This window comes from Geotrypetes seraphini, chromosome 1 (assembly GCF_902459505.1).
Source record: "Geotrypetes seraphini chromosome 1, aGeoSer1.1, whole genome shotgun sequence".
Classification (NCBI taxonomy): domain Eukaryota; kingdom Metazoa; phylum Chordata; class Amphibia; order Gymnophiona; family Dermophiidae; genus Geotrypetes; species Geotrypetes seraphini.
In genome coordinates, this window is record NC_047084.1 from 485,640,773 (window position 1) to 485,658,953 (window position 18,181).

The following is an 18,181-nucleotide window of genomic DNA, read 5'->3' on the forward strand; positions in this document are numbered from 1 at the left end:
CCCGGCGTTGCACGGGTATTTAATTATAGCAATAACACTGTAAATGGATTCAAATAAAGATACTTTATAGTGGTGAATGAAAGTATTTTTTTACAGCTTAATAAAAAGTACAATATTCAAATTATAAAGTGAAATATTTGACAAAATGAATACAATACAACTAACGCAAAACGTGATTATAAACAACAATTTTAGTTTCACCTCCTGGAGCAAGAACATATAAATTCTTGGGTGAACCCACCCTTGAGCAAGCAAATAGAGTTGTGGGCCGTGAGATCCCCAGAACATATCACCCCAGGTAGTGAGGGATCTGCATACCAAGTTTCGTCCAAATCGGTCAAGCCGTTTTTGAATTACAGTGAGAATGGCAGCTTTTTACATATTTTCCATTGACATGAATGGGTGAAATCTGATTTCCTGTTTGTAGCTCCGCCCACGTGTGCAGGAGGGCCGCGAGACCCCCAGAACATATCAACCCAGGTAGTGAGGGATCTGCATAACAAGTTTCGTTCAAATCGGTCAAGCCGGTTTTGAATTACTGTGAGAATGGCAGCTTTTTACATTTTTTCCATTGACATGAATGGTTGAAATCTGATTTTCTGTTTGTAGCTCCGCCCACGTGTGCAGGTGGGCCGCGAGACCCCCAGAACATATCACCCCAGGTAGTGAGGGATCTGCATACCAAGTTTCGTCCAAATTGGTCACAGTGAGAATGGCAGCTTTTTACATTTTTTCCATTGACATGAATGGGTGAAATCTGATTTTCTGTTTGTAGCTCCACCCACGTATGCAGGAGGGCCGCGAGACCCCCAGAACATATCAACCCAGGTAGTGAGGGATCTGCATACCAAGTTTCGTTCAAATCGGTCAAGCCGTTTGTGAATTACTGTGAGAATGGCAGCTTTTTACATTTTTTCCATCGACATGAATGGGTGAAATCTGATTTTCTGTTTGTAGCTCCGCCCACGTGTGCAGGGGGGCCGTGAGATCCCCAGAACATATCACCCCAGGTAGTGAGGGATCTGCATACCAAGTTTCGTCCAAATTGGTCAAGCCGTTTTTGAATTACTGTGAGAATGGCAGCTTTTTACATTTTTTCCATTGACATGAATGGGTGAAATCTGATTTTATGTTTGTAGCTCCGCCCACGTGTGCAGGTGGGCCGCGAGACCCCCAGAACATATCATCCCAGGTAGTGAGGGATCTGCATACCAAGTTTCGTTCAAATCGGTCAAGCCGTTTTTGCGTGATCGCGGCACATACACACACACATACATACCTCCGATTTTATATATATAGACTAGCTAATGCCCCGGCGTTGCACGGGTATTTAATTATAGCAATAACACTGTAAATGGATTCAAATAAAGATACTTTATAGTGGTGAATGAAAGTATTTTTTTACAGCTTAATAAAAAGTACAATATTCAAATTATAAAGTGAAATATTTGACAAAATGAATACAATACAACTAACGCAAAACGTGATTATAAACAACAATTTTAGTTTCACCTCCTGGAGCAAGAACATATAAATTCTTGGGTGAACCCACCCTTGAGCAAGCAAATAGAGTTGTGGGCCGTGAGATCCCCAGAACATATCACCCCAGGTAGTGAGGGATCTGCATACCAAGTTTCGTCCAAATCGGTCAAGCCGTTTTTGAATTACAGTGAGAATGGCAGCTTTTTACATATTTTCCATTGACATGAATGGGTGAAATCTGATTTCCTGTTTGTAGCTCCGCCCACGTGTGCAGGAGGGCCGCGAGACCCCCAGAACATATCAACCCAGGTAGTGAGGGATCTGCATAACAAGTTTCGTTCAAATCGGTCAAGCCGGTTTTGAATTACTGTGAGAATGGCAGCTTTTTACATTTTTTCCATTGACATGAATGGTTGAAATCTGATTTTCTGTTTGTAGCTCCGCCCACGTGTGCAGGTGGGCCGCGAGACCCCCAGAACATATCACCCCAGGTAGTGAGGGATCTGCATACCAAGTTTCGTCCAAATTGGTCACAGTGAGAATGGCAGCTTTTTACATTTTTTCCATTGACATGAATGGGTGAAATCTGATTTTCTGTTTGTAGCTCCACCCACGTATGCAGGAGGGCCGCGAGACCCCCAGAACATATCAACCCAGGTAGTGAGGGATCTGCATACCAAGTTTCGTTCAAATCGGTCAAGCCGTTTGTGAATTACTGTGAGAATGGCAGCTTTTTACATTTTTTCCATTGACATGAATGGGTGAAATCTGATTTTCTGTTTGTAGCTCCGCCCACGTGTGCAGGGGGGCCGTGAGATCCCCAGAACATATCACCCCAGGTTGTAAGGGATCTGCATACCAAGTTTCGTTCAAATCGGTCAAGCCGTTTGTGAATTACAGTGAGAATGGCAGCTTTTTACATTTTTTCCATTGACATGGATGGGTGAAATCTGATTTTCTGTTTGTAGCTCCGCCCACGTGTGCAGGGGGGCCGTGAGATCCCCAGAACATATCAACCCAGGTAGTGAGGGATCTGCATACCAAGTTTCGTTCAAATCGGTCAAGCCGTTTGTGAATTACAGTGAGAATGGCAGCTTTTTACATTTTTTCCATTGACATGGATGGGTGAAATCTGATTTTCTGTTTGTAGCTCCGCCCACGTGTGCAGGGGGGCCGGGAGACACCCAGAACATATCACCCCAGGTTGTAAGGGATCTGCATACCAAGTTTCGTCCAAATTGGTCACAGTGAGAATGGCAGCTTGTAACATTTTTTCCATTGACATGAATGGGTGAAATGTGATTTTCTGTTTGTAGCTCCGCCCACGTGTGCAGGTGGGCCGCGAGACCCCCAGAACATATCATCCCAGGTAGTGAGGGATCTGCATACCAAGTTTCGTTCAAATCGGTCAAGCCGTTTTTGCGTGATCGCGGCACATACACACACACATACATACCTCCGATTTTATATATATAGAAGATAGATTAAAGCTTGGGACCGGTGAGGAGATATACACCCAAGAGCTCTCCATTTAGAATTCTACAAATAACGGTGGAGGTGGGTGGTTCTGAGGTCCATAACAAGCATGATGTATATCTGAAGTGAAAGAAGAATTAACAGAACATATAGAGTTGTATTCTTGGACATTGAAGAGAGAGAGAGAGATTGTTGGTTCCAAGATTAAAGATTCAGCCTACATTTGGTGGTATGTTACAAGGTTGGCATGAATGTATTGTTCATATTATTCTCTATGATATTATTTTAACTATTTTTATGGTTGTTAATAAAAATACATTACAAAAAACAGCAGAGGACTTCTCCAGCCTAAATTTTCAAAGGGAAACTATTAATATGACAGTGGCCCCCACCAGAGGATAGAGAAACACAATTTCCTTTCTTTACACATTTACAATGTTGCACTACTGCCTGCTGTTCAACTAGTGACAACTTTTCCTCAGGCTCTAGCAGCAACCCTTCTTCTCGTGCTTCTTGCATTTCTATCCCTCCTCAGCACCCCCCCTCCCCCCCACCCCAGAATACTTACAGACATTCTCTGATGTCAATCTAGTACATCTCGCAGAGCTCCCCCATCTTATGCAGAAGCTTCACCAGAATAGCAGAGGAGCTTTCCCTGACTCCCTTCCTATAACTACAGCAGCTTTCTAATGCTCTGCCGCCACTGCCTTCTCACTGGCAGGACCCTAGTAATAGGATATGCAGTTAGTGATACTGAAAGCAGGCAGGGACGGCTCATTCACACAGAAGGGAAGGATTGGAGAACTGTAGACAAAGGTTGAGAGGGGTGAAGGTGAAGGGATAACTGGAAGAAAAGAAAACAGGAGAGAAGTAGGGTGAAGGGAAAAATTTTCATACTGTTATGTTTCACTGTATCTAAGTTTCTATGCTACAGAAGATGAAACTGCTTATCCCATATAAATGCACCAAGCCATTTTAGTTAGGGAGATGCTTATTTCTTTGGAACCCTCAATCTGATATAGCCCATTTTCAAACTTGATATGTCTTTTCACCAGTTTTTCTCCAGGTTAACCTTGGTCTCTTTTATTGGGTTGGAAAACCACCTTTGTTGTTCTGTTGCTTTTACAAATGGCTTATGTACCCCACTCTAGTTTAGGCCTTGAGATTTTTCTTCCTGTCATCTAGACCAGGGGTGGGCAACTCCGGTCCTCGAGGAACGGAATCCAGTCGGGTTTTCAGGATTTCTCCAATGAATATGCACGAGATTTATTTGCATGCACTGCTTTCAATGCATATTCATTGGGGAAATCCTGAAAACCTGACTGGATTCCGGCCCTCGAGGACCGGAGTTTCCCACCACTGATCTAGACCCTTTATTTTTGAGGTATTGGATACTTCCTGGTTTTCCCTGTATTTCAAAACACCAGTTTATTTCTAGATCTCTCTTTCATTGCCCAGTACCTCCAACCCGGTCTTGCTGAAGTTATGGTTCTAGCCATAATCTCTCTGCCCTCCTACAACTGCATGATTGAAACATTATGGGGCTCATAATCGAAAAAGAAAAACGTCCAAAAACCAGGCTAAGTCGGCAGTTGGACGAACATTTCTCAAAAACGTCCAAGCACCGAGAATAAAACCGGGTTTTGGACATATTTAAAAACGACCTAGGCCTTCATAGTGCCGCTCAACGTCCAAAACTAAATGGAGTGTTTCGGGAGGCGTGTCGAGGGCGGGAGTTGGGCGGGACATGGGCCAGCTTAGACTTAGTCGTACAGTATGTAAAACCGAAAGTTTAACAACAGAGCTTAGACGGAACTTAGACGTTGTGACTTAGACCATGTAAAACATGGTCTAAGTCACAAAAACCCACCTAAAATCACCAGATAAGCACTGCAAACACATAAAACAGACCCCCACACACTACCCCAGTGATCACATAACTTTAAAATTCAGCTTCCAGACCATCATCATCTGGCCGCCTGGCATAGGAAAGCCTAGTCGTCCAGCCCAGAAGCAGCTTAAGTCACTTGGGGGTGGGTTAGGGACCCATAGAGAGGAGGATCCATGCCCATAAGCCCCTGTAATCACTGCATTGATACTGAAACGTGTGCACTGCCCTATACACCCCCAAATCCCTTTTATATTGGCATATAAGAGGCTCCTGCAGCCATAAGGGCTATTGGGGTGGTAGATAAGTGGGTCTAGGGGATTCTGGAGGTGGTTTGGGGGGCTCACCTTAACCTATAAGGGAGCTGTAGGGAGGAGAAGCCATGACACCCTTTTTGTGAAGTTCACAGCAGTGCCCTGTAAGGTACCCCACTATTTAGGTCAGTTTTCTTCAACCTTTTTACACCTATGGACTGGTGGAAATAAAATAATTATTTCGTGGACCGGCAAACTAATAAGACTGAAATTTTTAAAAACCCCATTGCCGCCCCGTCCCCGCGAGCTCGGTCCCGTTAACCATCTGATCCCATCTGCACAAGCCTCAAATAGTTATGATTTTATATTGAACATATTTTATCCTATATAATAAAACGCTAGCCGCACATGTGCACTCCTATCTGCGTGTTCCGTATGTCTGTGGCTGCAGGAGTGCGCATGCCCGCTTACTACGTCACCAGCCGCCGATCGCCTCCACAAGCCGGGACCGCAGCCAGCCGCAGATCTCCGTTCCTCCAGCGGGAGGGGGGCAAGAGGGATTGCGGGGAGGAGAGGGATCACGGCCACTCAGCGCCCCCACCGAGGAGCCCAGCAACTTTCCACCCCTTAAACTGACCCACCGCCCGGGACCCGAGTCCTTTGCCGCCCCCCCTTCCCTTCCCGCGGGCCCAACTACAAACCTGGCGATTCCAGCAGCATGTGCAGCAGTCTCCACACGCTGCTTCGGGCCCTTCTACTGCCCTGATTTGCTCTGCCGCATCTCTGATGATGTCATCAGGGACGTGCCAGAGTAAATCAGGCTGTGTCAAGACATTTTCTTCTGTAGCAGTTGCAATCCCTTACCAACACTTATAGTCTCCATGTTTATATAGTACTTAAATTTGATTTTCTAGGACACTTGTGAAAAACATCTTATTTTCGAAAGCCTTTAAACCAGAGGTGTTCAACCTTTTGGCTTCCCTGGGCCGCAATGGCCGAAAAAAAATTTTCTGGGGCCGCACAAACACTAACACTAGCTGATGAGCAAAAAAAAAGGTTGAGCAGGTCCCAAATTTGCAATCACTAATATAGAAGATGTACTTATCTAATAATAAACCTTCATTAAAGGGACACTGTGGAGAAGAACCCAAAAAAGCAGTAATACTTACCCTGACTGAGTGATCCCTCCTCATGTACCGCTGACAGTGGGAGCAGCCACAGGCTTCCCCTTCCATTCTGATGAGCAGGGATGCGTGCTCCTGGTTCTTCCATTCACTTCTATTACAGCTACGGTGAGCCTCTTCAGAGGTGAGCCTCATCAGAGTGGGGATGCTGAATCAGCTGTCAGCAGCGCACATGGAGGATTGTTTAAACAGGGTAAATATTACTGCTTTTTTGGGCCTCCCACTTTGAGCTTAGGCTCCCTCAAAATGAATATCTCCCCTGCTGTAGCTAGTAGGGATCCCCAAGCCTCACCAACTGATGGCTACCTCCTCCCCCTCCAACTTCCCAAGTTCTGCAGCTGGCAGCAATATTGCAGAGCTGTTGCCTTCCCTCCTCCCTTGGCTTTCATGCATGCATAAAAGCAGGGGCAGCTTGAGGATATTGCCATTGGCTGCAAAGCTTGGAGAGTTTAAGTTGCCAGACTGGAGGAAGATGTCTCTAGTTGGCAGGGCTTGGGAATCCCCACTAGTTCAAGTATTTATAAACAGAACTCAGGCAGGGAGAAACTTTGGCGCCCATCCACTAATTGTGGGCTCCAGTCCCTCCCCCAAATCAGCTGTATATGACTACGCCACTGAATACAAAAATAATTGTGATGCACATATCCCAAAACTAACATATTCCAGTTAATAAATTAAGAATTAAACAATTTTTTTCTACCTTGTTGTCTGGATGTTTTGTTTTTCCATCATCTTGGTCCCAGTTTCTCTTTCTGCTTTTTGTCTGTATTCAACTAATTCTCTTTCCAGTGTCTGCTGTCCATTTTTTTTCTCATCTTCTCTCGTTCCATTTCCTTCTTATGCCTGTCTCCAATGTACTGATTTTTCCTTTTCAGCTTTAACTTCTTCTTTTCTTTTTTGCCTCTGTCCACTCAAATCTTGCCTTCTTTCTCACCTTTCTTCTTTTTAAATGTTCAGCTACCTCTTAATTCTCCATCTTCTCTCAGTTCCTAACTCTCCCATTTCCCATCTCACTCCTTTCCCAGCCTCCTATTTCCTACTGTCTACTCCCCATTACTACATTTCTACCACTGTACTCACTGCTCTGTCACTCATCTTGTCATCTCCCTTTTGACCTCATCCACCTGGCTCACCACTTTAAGAATCCCCCTCCATCTCTCCTCTGGTCAGGCTATAATTCATATAAGAGGCCATCCATGCTCTGAGTAGCTTATACTGTAATCTAATCAACAGACATTGAGCACTAAGACTGAGGTGAATCAAGAATCTTTGGCCTGAACATCTGAAGAGGAAAGTAGTCATTGGGAGAGTACAAGTCCAACAGAAGGGGAAGCAAATATACCCATTTGCTGCTGCTAGTTCAAATGAGTTGCATGTGAGCATGGCTTCCGTAGGTAAACAGTAATCAAGGTGTGTTGACATCGTATTATTTCCTTTTTCCCCCCTTATATCTGACAGCTTGGTTGCAGTGGAATCTCTCATGTAACTGATAATAAAATTGAAATTATGTTTATTGAGAGCTTTTATACTGCTACTAAAGTCTGGGGAGTCAATTCAGAGCGGTTTACATGAGCTTCTGTAGAGATGTTACCATACAGAGTTACAAAGAGCTTCTGTGAGGTGTTACAATACATGGGCTCTATACTGAAATACATGGAGCTCTATGGTGGTGTTACAATACAGAATTATTAATACTGGCATGATTATGCTCTAATCACTCCATCTGAAATCTTCAGCCCAAAGATTTGAAGAACACAGATCAATTAGCATTCAGAAGACGCAGGTGTTGTGTGTTGCGAGGACTCTAGGCGCTAATGTCCCGGAGACAGTTGAGATACTGGGGGAAAGATTGTGAGATATGAGATTGTTCTGTGCCTTAAGTAGGCCTGGGGAGGGCCAGCTTATTTACCTGGACAGGTATATTTTGGTGAAATGAGCAAACATGAAATAAAAAATTCAGCCATTATACTTTCTCACATTGCATCAGGATTCACTAGTTAGAAAAACCTGTTGATAGATAGGGCCTAATCCAAGGGCAGGTGAGAATGTGGTATTAGTGGCTATACATAAATATATGAAACTAGAAAATATTGGATAAGCCAGAATATCATAATCAGAATGGCAAAAGCAAAAAAATGGGAATCTAATATATTGATTTCACACATGTGCTATGTGCTTGAAGGAACAGGAAGGCAGACTGGAACATTAGTGTGATTGATAAGCACCATAGCAAATTTACCTCAGATGGCAAAGCTTAAGTTTTATAAGGTTTCTTTGTTCTGAGGTGTGTCCAGCCTGGACTAGGCTGGTCCTCAGGGAAGTTATAGGCAGACAGGAGTTGGCCTCTGACCTGGTTGCCTACATTCCAAGGGGCCCTGATTTTGCAGTGAGAAAGACAAATCGAATCCACATGTGTATCATTGTATGTATAGATCCAGAATTAAGTTTTAGTAAGTCAGTAAGTCATTAAAACTATACAATAGGAATTTACTTATGTAGCTATAGGTAACAAGTGTAGATTAGAATATATTTTACTTTGATTTCATATATTTGAAATCTGAAGAAATTCTGAGAGGACTACATCTGGGATTTAACCTCTGACCTTAAGCAACTTTTTCTACTCTGTGAAACTCTGATGGAGGGGGGGATTAATCCCTCCTTCTCTCTCTAGTTTTAGTTAGACAAAGGGACATGAATTTCTCAGCACAGAGATGATGGTACCAGGAAGGGATTTAAAAGCTGTATGTGCACATTAGTTTGTGAGTACATTACAATATCTGTTTCTGTATTTCTTCTTTATAAAACATGTAAGCTTAATATGAGAATGTAACTTTTTAGGTATAAGAATGTAATTTTTAGGAATGCTTTTGTGACACGCCCATAGGAAGGTATAGAAGCAAGCCTTATATGGAAGCAAATAATTTGGACCAGTTAGATTGTAGCGAAGGAATGTCGTCATTTAGGATATATATGGATGTGTAACTGGTAAAACATTGGAATTTGTTACTAGCAAGGCCAGCTTTTGGCTTCTGTAATAATTCTCATGATGCAACCAACCTTATGATAAATCATTTCTGATAATGAATAAATAATATTTTTGCTTTTGGAAAACATTTGCATCATTTTATTATTATGGTGCATTTTTACACACCTAGAACGAAAGCTAACATAGTAACATAGTAGATGACAGCAGATAAAGACCCGAATGATCCATCCAGTCTGCCCAACCTAATTCAATTTAAATTTTTAAATTTTTTTCTTAGCTATTTCTGGGCAAGAATCTTGGCAACTACTGCTTAAAGAGTGCGCTTGTGTCCAATTACCCTGCTTAGACGGGAGGTGAAGTATCTTGGTGTGCTTGTGGACTCTGGTCTTACCATGAGAGGGCAGGTGTTAGAAGTTCATACTAACATAGTAAATGACGGCAGAAAAAGACTCGAGTGGTACATCCAGTCTGCCCAACTATACATACTCCAAAAATTAATTTAGTTTAAATGGTCTTTTTTCTTAGATATTTCTGGGCCAGAAACCCAGAGCCCTTTCCAGTAGTGTGCAGAGTCTCCATCAAAGCTCACTCCAACCCATCTTAGCCATCGAAACCCTCCCCATCCCGTCCTCAACTGAATGTCCATATACGGGACACAGACCATGTAAGCCTGTGAGTACTGGCCTTAGTTCCTTTAATGTATAGTCCTTATTTTCTGATTAGAGATCCTCTGTGTTCATCCCATGCTTGTTTGAACTCTGTCACCGTTTTCTTCTCAACCACCTTCCTCGGGAGGTTCGGACGGTTTATTTCCATCTTCGGTTAGTGAATGGATTCAGGCCTTATTTGGCAGCTCCAATGTTTAGGATAGTGTTGCAGTCGATTGTATTATCTACTGTACTATGGTGTTCCTGGGTATGTAGTACTGTAGTATGGAGTACCTGAGTCAGTTTTGTGTGCGTTACAGGTGGCCCAGAATTCAGTGGCAAGATTGTTATTTAAAATGGGCAGACATGAACATGTGACAGATTTCTTTATAAAGCTGTATTGGTTGAAGGTAAAGGACAGGACACATCACAAGTTACTGGTAAACGTCTTCATGTGCCTTCAGAAGTTGGCCTCTAAACATCTGGCCCAGAGTATCATGCCACATGAGTTGGCTCGCTTGCTTCGGTCTACTGAGCATTTTGACTTGTCTGTCCCATCTGTGCAGGACTTGAGGCTTTCAACATCCAGGAACAGTGTTTTTCATTGCATTGGCCCCAGGGAATGGAACATCCTTCCAGAATATATCCTCCATCAGCAGAATTTACAGAACTTTAAGCAAGTACTGAAAAGACACTTGCTCTGTAAGATGAAATATGCTTGAATGAGGAATAGTGGTGACTGTCGATTGCAGAGTGCTGGTCACTGATGTATTCCATGGTCTGTTTTGTTTTATTGGTTTTAATGATGCTCGTCATAGCAGAGACTTGTATATATCATAGGCAATTTTCTATTCTGATGTATATCGATGCTTGCAGTTGAAGCAATTTGTATGTTTTTTGTATCTTTATATTTTGTATTTATATTTTGTATGGTTAGAGTGATGGTTGTGTTGATGTGATCTGTATGTTAAATGTAATGTATATTTTGTATGTAAAGGTGTTACTCGCCCTGAATAAGGGCGGGAGATAATCAAACCAATTAAAATATTTTCATTCCTTTGAAAAGGAAGGCACCAAAAAGAAACATTTACCTGTTTTAGGCCACAATGCATTGACTGCAACTTCCCCTTTATATTCCTCTGCCATTCCAAGCACACACATAGACATGCCATACTTAGCCATAGTATAAGCTAAAACAGAGAGAGAAAAAGAAATCATTAATATATAATTCAGTTACGTATGTAAACTAGCACATAATTCAAATCTGAAGTTGCTTGGATGAAACCTGCCTGAAAATGTGACAGAAGGGTATAAAAGATTCATATTCCAACATGGTTTAATATCACCATTCACCTTTTAGAACAAAGTAATTTTTTCATATTAACCGAGAAATTAATTTTATGTACCCACTTGGTGAAAATCGCTGCAAGAGCTATATAAGTATGTCTGGTGCTTACAGCTGGCAGGCTGGTTTTAGCCTCTGCTTGGAAGCAGCCGGATCTGCCGGTCTTTCAAGTGCTGCTAGCTAAAGTACAATATGTACAACAAATGTCTAAGCTGACGGCGTTGCGGAGGAATCAGTTGCAACATTATGTTAAAATTTGGGGAGCCTACGATACGTGCCACAGCTCTCACACTGATCATGTTTCTTGTCCCTTAGCTTTTCTGTTTAGACTACTTTTGGTGGGTTGTCCTTGTTGGATTTCCACACATCCTTCCACTAGGGGAGGGGGGAGGGTTTGGGGTGGCTCGGGATGGGGGGGGGGGCAGAGGAGGTACAGTTGGATATGTTGTAATTTGCCTGCGCCAAAGAACATGGGTGCATTATGGTTTGTTGTACCATTATTTGCTGCACAGTGTTTGATTTCTTGTTGCTGGTACTGTACAATGCTTAACTGGCTTAATAAAAATTTTTGAAAACTGAAAAAAAAAAGAAAATAACAGATTTAAACCATATGGGTCTATCCAATATGAGCATCCATACCAACTAAGCAGTCTTATAATCCTGTCCTTTTCCCTTTGAGATCTTTAGTGCTTTTTTGAAGACAGATATAGTCCTTACCTTCATTACCTCTTCTAAGAGTATTCATGCATCTACGTATATCTAGGAAAAAGTGACTAAAAATCTCCAGAAACAAAAATGAGGTTTTAACAAATTCTGTTTGCGCAAACAATTTTTAACACAACAGTCCAAACCCCATACTTGTGTTAGGAAAAATAAAAAAGTTACAGAAGTTCAAATGTAACTTTTGCAGACTGCTTATGAATCCATGGCATGGAAAATTGGTCATTCTCAACATTTTGGATCCGCTACTTTAGTTACCTTTTCCCAGAGACGATCAAATATTTTCTTAGATTATGCCCGAGTTTATCCCCTTTAACTGTCATCCACCCTCATTCCAGTGCTCTCTTTCAATCCTTGTACCTTTATGCCACTAAGCTATTTAAACAACTCTATCATATCTCCCCTTTCCTGCCTTTCTTATAAATACGTAAAGATCTTTAAGTCTGTCTCTATACACTTTATGAATGAAAAATCAGGCCACTTTTGTGGCTGCCCTCTGGACAGACTCCATCTCATATCTTTCTGGTGTGTGGTCTCCACAATTATACACAATACTCCAAATAATGCCTCTGTATAATTCTTTGGTGAGACCGTATCACTTCCTTTTTCCCTTCTGCTCTAGCCTGTCTCTATGCACTCAAGCATCCTTCTAGCCAGTTTGACCTATTTGGACAATTTAAAATGTAAAGAATTTTAATCGATTATAATAAAAAATATTTCTTTCAAGAGGTATAGCTCCCTAACCTTGAAATTTTACTAAGGATCTGAGACTGGAGAACCACCATTCAAAATTCAGAAAATTTGTTATAAAACATTTGGCCTCTTTTACAAAGCTGCGCTAACGGCCCCGAAGCCCATAGAGATTTAAAGGGTTTCGAAGTGGCAGCCGCTAGCGCGGCTTTGTAAAAGAGGCTGATTGTTTGACAAATGCCTAGCTCAGATGAATTGTTATTTGCTGTGAAGGGGATGAAGTCAAGACTATTACTACATTAAGCGGTAATTTCTGCTTACATTGGACTGAATGATTTTGGCTATGGGATAGTTATGAATTTTGCTGTATTAGAAATAGATTAGGCATTGATATGTATTTTTACTACAGGAGATCGCTAAAAAAAATAAAAAAAAAGTGTGGAAAATTTTTGAATACTCTTTATTAAATATCTCAAAAGCAAATTGCATCACTTTTCCACGTAATCATCCTGTTTTGCGATACATTTTTCCCAGCGTCCTATGACATGCCCTTTTGACACTTCTCCACCCCAACCATTTCCCACAAATATATGAAAGTGCAGAAATTTTTGAAGAAGCCTTGTATAATGTTTTTATGATTATATTGGTAAACCACCTCTAAACCCAACTAGGTTATAAACTGATTATTAACTCCCCCCTTTACAAAACCACAAAAGCATTTTTTAGCGCTGGCTGGCGCACTGAATGTTGTGTGCTGCTCTGACGCTCATAGGAATGCTATCAGTGGCGGAGCAGCACACAGCCAGCGCTAAAAAACGTTTTCACGGTTTTGTAAAGGGGGGGGGTTTCAATTAAAAATTAAATTAGATACAATAAGCAATTCCTCCCTCCCAGGTCCCTCTCTTCTTTCATGCAGAGACGTATTTCACCCTAATATTGTAATCCTCCTTTGGTTTTTGCAACCCAAATGCATGGCTCTGCATCATTATACATTAGATCTGAACTGACAAACTTTAGACCCCTCTTCCAAGCTTTGCTTCTCACGTTAATCACACCTTCAAGGGAGTTTACCCTATTGTAGATTTTTTTTTATCATCTGCAAAGAGGCAAACCTTACCAAACAACTCTTCAGCAAAATTATTTACAAAAATGTTCAGAACCAGACCATTTCCTGTAGCACATCACTAGTGATGTCCTTACCTTCGGAAAGAAAGCCATTAACACTACCCTTTGTCACTTCCCATTCTTTAATAGGGAGACATCTCCACTCAGCACCCTTGGAAAATGATCCAAGGAAGTCAAAATACCTTCAGTGTCGCCATCCTTGCAGCCATGCATTCATCTCCAGGATATGAGCCTCTTTTTCTTGGTGTCTTCTCTTGAGAGAAAGAATGATAAGAATACCACCTACATACCTATTTGCTTCTTTCTTTCTCCTAGAGAAAGTAGATGAGTGGCACTGGATAATAGTAGGCTTCATAAGTCTTAGCAAACTCCTTGATGTCTTGGCTCTTGGCACTAGGTAGACAGCATACTTCCCACAACATCATATCTAGTTGGCAGATGACTCCCCCCTACTTATGAGTGATACAGAGGCATCTGACTGCCACTACTGTTTGCTCCCTAGTGGTCCCTGAGGTAGCACTTGGGGTTTTTGTGCTGTGGTTCGTCAGATGTTCTCGCTTATTCCAAGGCTGAATACCAGTTCTTCAGTTTGAAGGAAGGTGGAGTTAAAGTGTTGAATCTGTAGGGTCTGGTGATCTGTGACCAACTGTCCTTTTTAGTACAGCTGCATATTCTACTTTCAGATCTTTGATGCCTCAAGAATCAATTCAATGTGTTTTTCATTGCTTTTCCTCTTTGCCACCTCGTCACTCGGTTCTTTCCCTTTTTTCAAGGAGGGATTCAACCCACAGGCATCTTTGGACATGGAAAAGTTCCTCGCTTTGGATCAGGCTATCCATTTAGGTTGAAACTAATGGCAGAAGTAGCTTTGACAACCTGATTTGATCTCTAGATTTCAGTTGTAGAAGCTTTTGTAATTGTTGAAAGAGAAAAAGGACCTAAGGACAATTCCTGCCCCATACTTTCTCTGCCATTTGGAAGACAGGTGCAACTGGGGACATATTGTAGAGGCAAGAAATGATCTCCAAAACATGTCCAATTTTATTGTGAGCTTCACATCTTTTATATCATTCTAAATGAATCAGTATTGTCAGCATGTGACGTAAACACAAACCATATATGGACACAGGTCACATGAAACTTTAAACACATCAGCATTTTTTCAATCTCAAGACTGGAGTCCAAAAGGTCAGAAAAGCCTTGACCAGCAGAGCCCCTAATCTAAAGCTGTTTGCAAATATGGCTTATAAGAACAATTGAATTCATTTCACAACAAGTTAAGAACATATCTTTTCAAACATAAATGTCCTTGTACTATCTTCAAAGAAGGAAAGACAAACAGGGTCTGGCTTTCTTACAGCTTCAAAACATTCTATGGAAAACTACCAAGATACTGATACGTGTCCCTTCAACAAGTACTAACTAAAGTCATTCAATAATGTCTAGATATTTTCCTGAACTTAAGGGTACTCTCTCATATTTTCTATCAAACAGCTTCAAAATACAAAACAGTTTTTATTAAAATTATTTTATAAACTGGAATAAACTTATTTTACACATTAGACTATAACTTTTGAGTTACCTGCTCAAATACTGCCACTGCATACCAAGTAACACCATGGCTTATAAACATGCTGTCATTTAAGGCACTTACCGCAGTGATTTTTAAACCAGATAGGATTCATGTTCAATGGGGGGCTGAGATTTAAAATATGAGCAATTTTACTCTTCCTTAAGTAAGGAATGCAGATCTTTGACCTGAAAACATAAACAAAATGTTAAAACATTTCTGTAGTGCTACAAAATACACACAGTGCTACGAACTACAAGGAAGTTCTTATTCTAGGGAGCTTACAGACTAAGATGGATAGAAAACACAAATTTATAGACACTTAAGAAACTAGTACAATACCCACAATAAAACAACCTCTATAAGCAAATCTGCTATAGAAAATTTATTGCTAGAAAGACTCATTCTTCATCCCCTGATTTCTTCAAGTATATTATAAGAAAACAAAAACGAAAAAGTGCAAGTAGTAAATATATGAAAACAAGTGAAATCAAATCATGCATATGTATAGAATTGCAATGCTTTTCAAATATATGTTATCAGAAAGGGCCTTCTTATCACCTCAAAGTCATTTTCAATAGGGTAGGTGCAAGAAATAAAACTTCACCTTCCTCTCAAATCTGTGGCCAATATGAACTTGAACAAAAAAAATGGATGGATTCATTCAGTGCTGTAATTGCTGACACACAAATTTGCTATTAAGGATTGAGATATAGGAAATTACCAGTTCCCTTTAACATCACTCTCTTGCTGGACTACCTTAAAAGGTTGGGCTCTGAGCATAAGAGAACATAAGAATAGTCTTACTGGGTCAGACCAATGGTCCATTAAGCCCAGTAGCCCGTTCTCACAATGGCCAATCCAGGCTACTAGTACCTGACCAAAACCCAAGGAGTAGCAATATTCCATGCTATCGATACAGGGTAAGTAGTGGCTTCTGGAATGCTTTGCAGGGAGAGTTTGCTGCTGCACTCAGGGCAGATAAAACCACAAAAGGGAAACAAGCCAGGGAGGGCCAGGGAAAAAAAAGAACAGACCTCCAGAGCATGCAATCAATGCTCAGGGTAAAAGACTGGCCAAGGTATATTTGAACACTGGAACTCTGGATGTTGATAGCGTGGCAGCCTTTCACCTGTTTATTATAACTACATTTATATGTTATTTCTTATGCACACTATGAATTCCCCTCACAGGCTGCTGGCACAATATTGCACCAAAAACACTTGGGAGTTCAATGCAGTCAAAGTAAAGGATTCTGATTCTTACGTGACTTGAGAAAGTTTCTATCAGCTCACACAATTATAAAGATATCTTATAGTTTATCCTCTACCATCTACATTTGATTATATGAATTAAATGATAATGTTTGAGAGGAAAAATATATACCAGCTCACAATCTACCAATCCAGTAATCATTTCTGTTTAGGACATCTTTTATTTATTTATTTATTCAATTTTCTATACCGTTCTCCCAGGTGAGCTCAGAACGGTTTACATGAATTTATTCAGGTACTCAAGCATTTTTCCCTGTCTGTCCCGGTGGGCTCACAATCTATCTAATGTACCTGGGACAATGGGGGGGGGGGGGATTAAGTGACTTGCCCAGGGTCACAAGGAGCAGCGTGGGTTTGAAGAACCCACAACCTCAGGCTGAGGCTGTAGTTTTTTACCACTGCGCCATACTCTCCCCTAAAGATATGATTCAGCTGCTATGAGGAAAATTAGTTTTAGACCAACTATTACTCCTTGCCACTCAAAAATGATACATTGATAAAAATATATTTTGTCAAGTCTGTTTTATTGAAAAACAACAATAAACCAATACAGAAATAACACTACAGAGTCTCCAATATGCTTATTATAACACGTGGGGTTCGATTCCCACTAATACTGCGTTACAACCACAAAAGAATAGGAAAATATTTTCTTCCTATCATCAAATCATGATAAAATAACATTTTAAGTAAAAAAAAAAAATCTAGTAGTATTAAATGAATCTTCAATATCTGCACTTTATTGTGAAAAATAACAGAAATTTAACTTACTTCGCTAGGAGCTAAACACGTACACTTTGGTGTAGCCATCTACCAATGGCGTTCCAAACACTCAAGCATTCAGGCCCAGATTCTATAAACGGCACCGTTGTTGGTGGTTGTCAATTGCATGTCAATCACACAATGGCGCCATTTATAGAATCGCAACTTCCGAAAAGGTAGGCACCAGAAATGTAGGCCAGGGTTTTCAAGGCCTACATTTCCGGCACCTACGGAAGCGCTTTATGACATCTAATACCACTTCCAGCGTTAGCCATACCTACAGTGGTGTTAAGCATCATAAAATGCCTTTGAAGGCACGATACAGGTGCTCTTTTTTAAGACACCAATAGGCGCCTATATTTTTCCATTTAAAAAGCTTTTTTATTTTTTTAAACAGCATTTTCAGCTTAAGTTAGGCACCTAACTTAAAGCAGCATTTATAGGGCTTCAATATCTTCTTGAGATAGGATAATGCCTGCAATGCTGTTCCAACTCCTTGCAGCTAGGCCTTACAATGCATTCAGTGCAGTGCGAGGCCTTGTTGCAACGAGTTGAACAGCATCGCAGGCTTTAACCTGACTAACTATCTCAAGAAGACATTGAATGCACACCATACTGGACTGTGAGAGTCAGCAGAGATTGCTAATGCTGCCTGGATTGATGCAGGACTCATCACTCACTTAGATGCTGCTTTGGTGATTGATCACAACAAGTTGAAAAAAAGCTCACCTTGAGAATCATTAAAAAATTGCATGCACGGTTTGAGGGAAAACTGCAG

At 41.1% G+C, this 18,181-nt stretch overlaps 1 protein-coding gene across 3 annotated transcripts in view; it reads right to left on the reverse strand.

Annotated features, from left to right (window-relative positions):
* HSDL2 (hydroxysteroid dehydrogenase like 2) overlaps positions 1–18,181 on the reverse strand; it is a 112,286-nt gene that overhangs the window by 58,967 nt on the left and 35,138 nt on the right. For all 3 annotated transcript variants that reach the window (XM_033926133.1, XM_033926113.1, XM_033926123.1), the window contains exons 5-6: positions 15,452–15,555; positions 11,009–11,107 (exon numbers count right to left, since the gene is read on the reverse strand). In XM_033926133.1, coding sequence (XP_033782024.1) covers positions 11,009–11,107; positions 15,452–15,555 — 203 coding nt within the window. The remainder of the gene's footprint in view (positions 1–11,008; positions 11,108–15,451; positions 15,556–18,181) is intronic.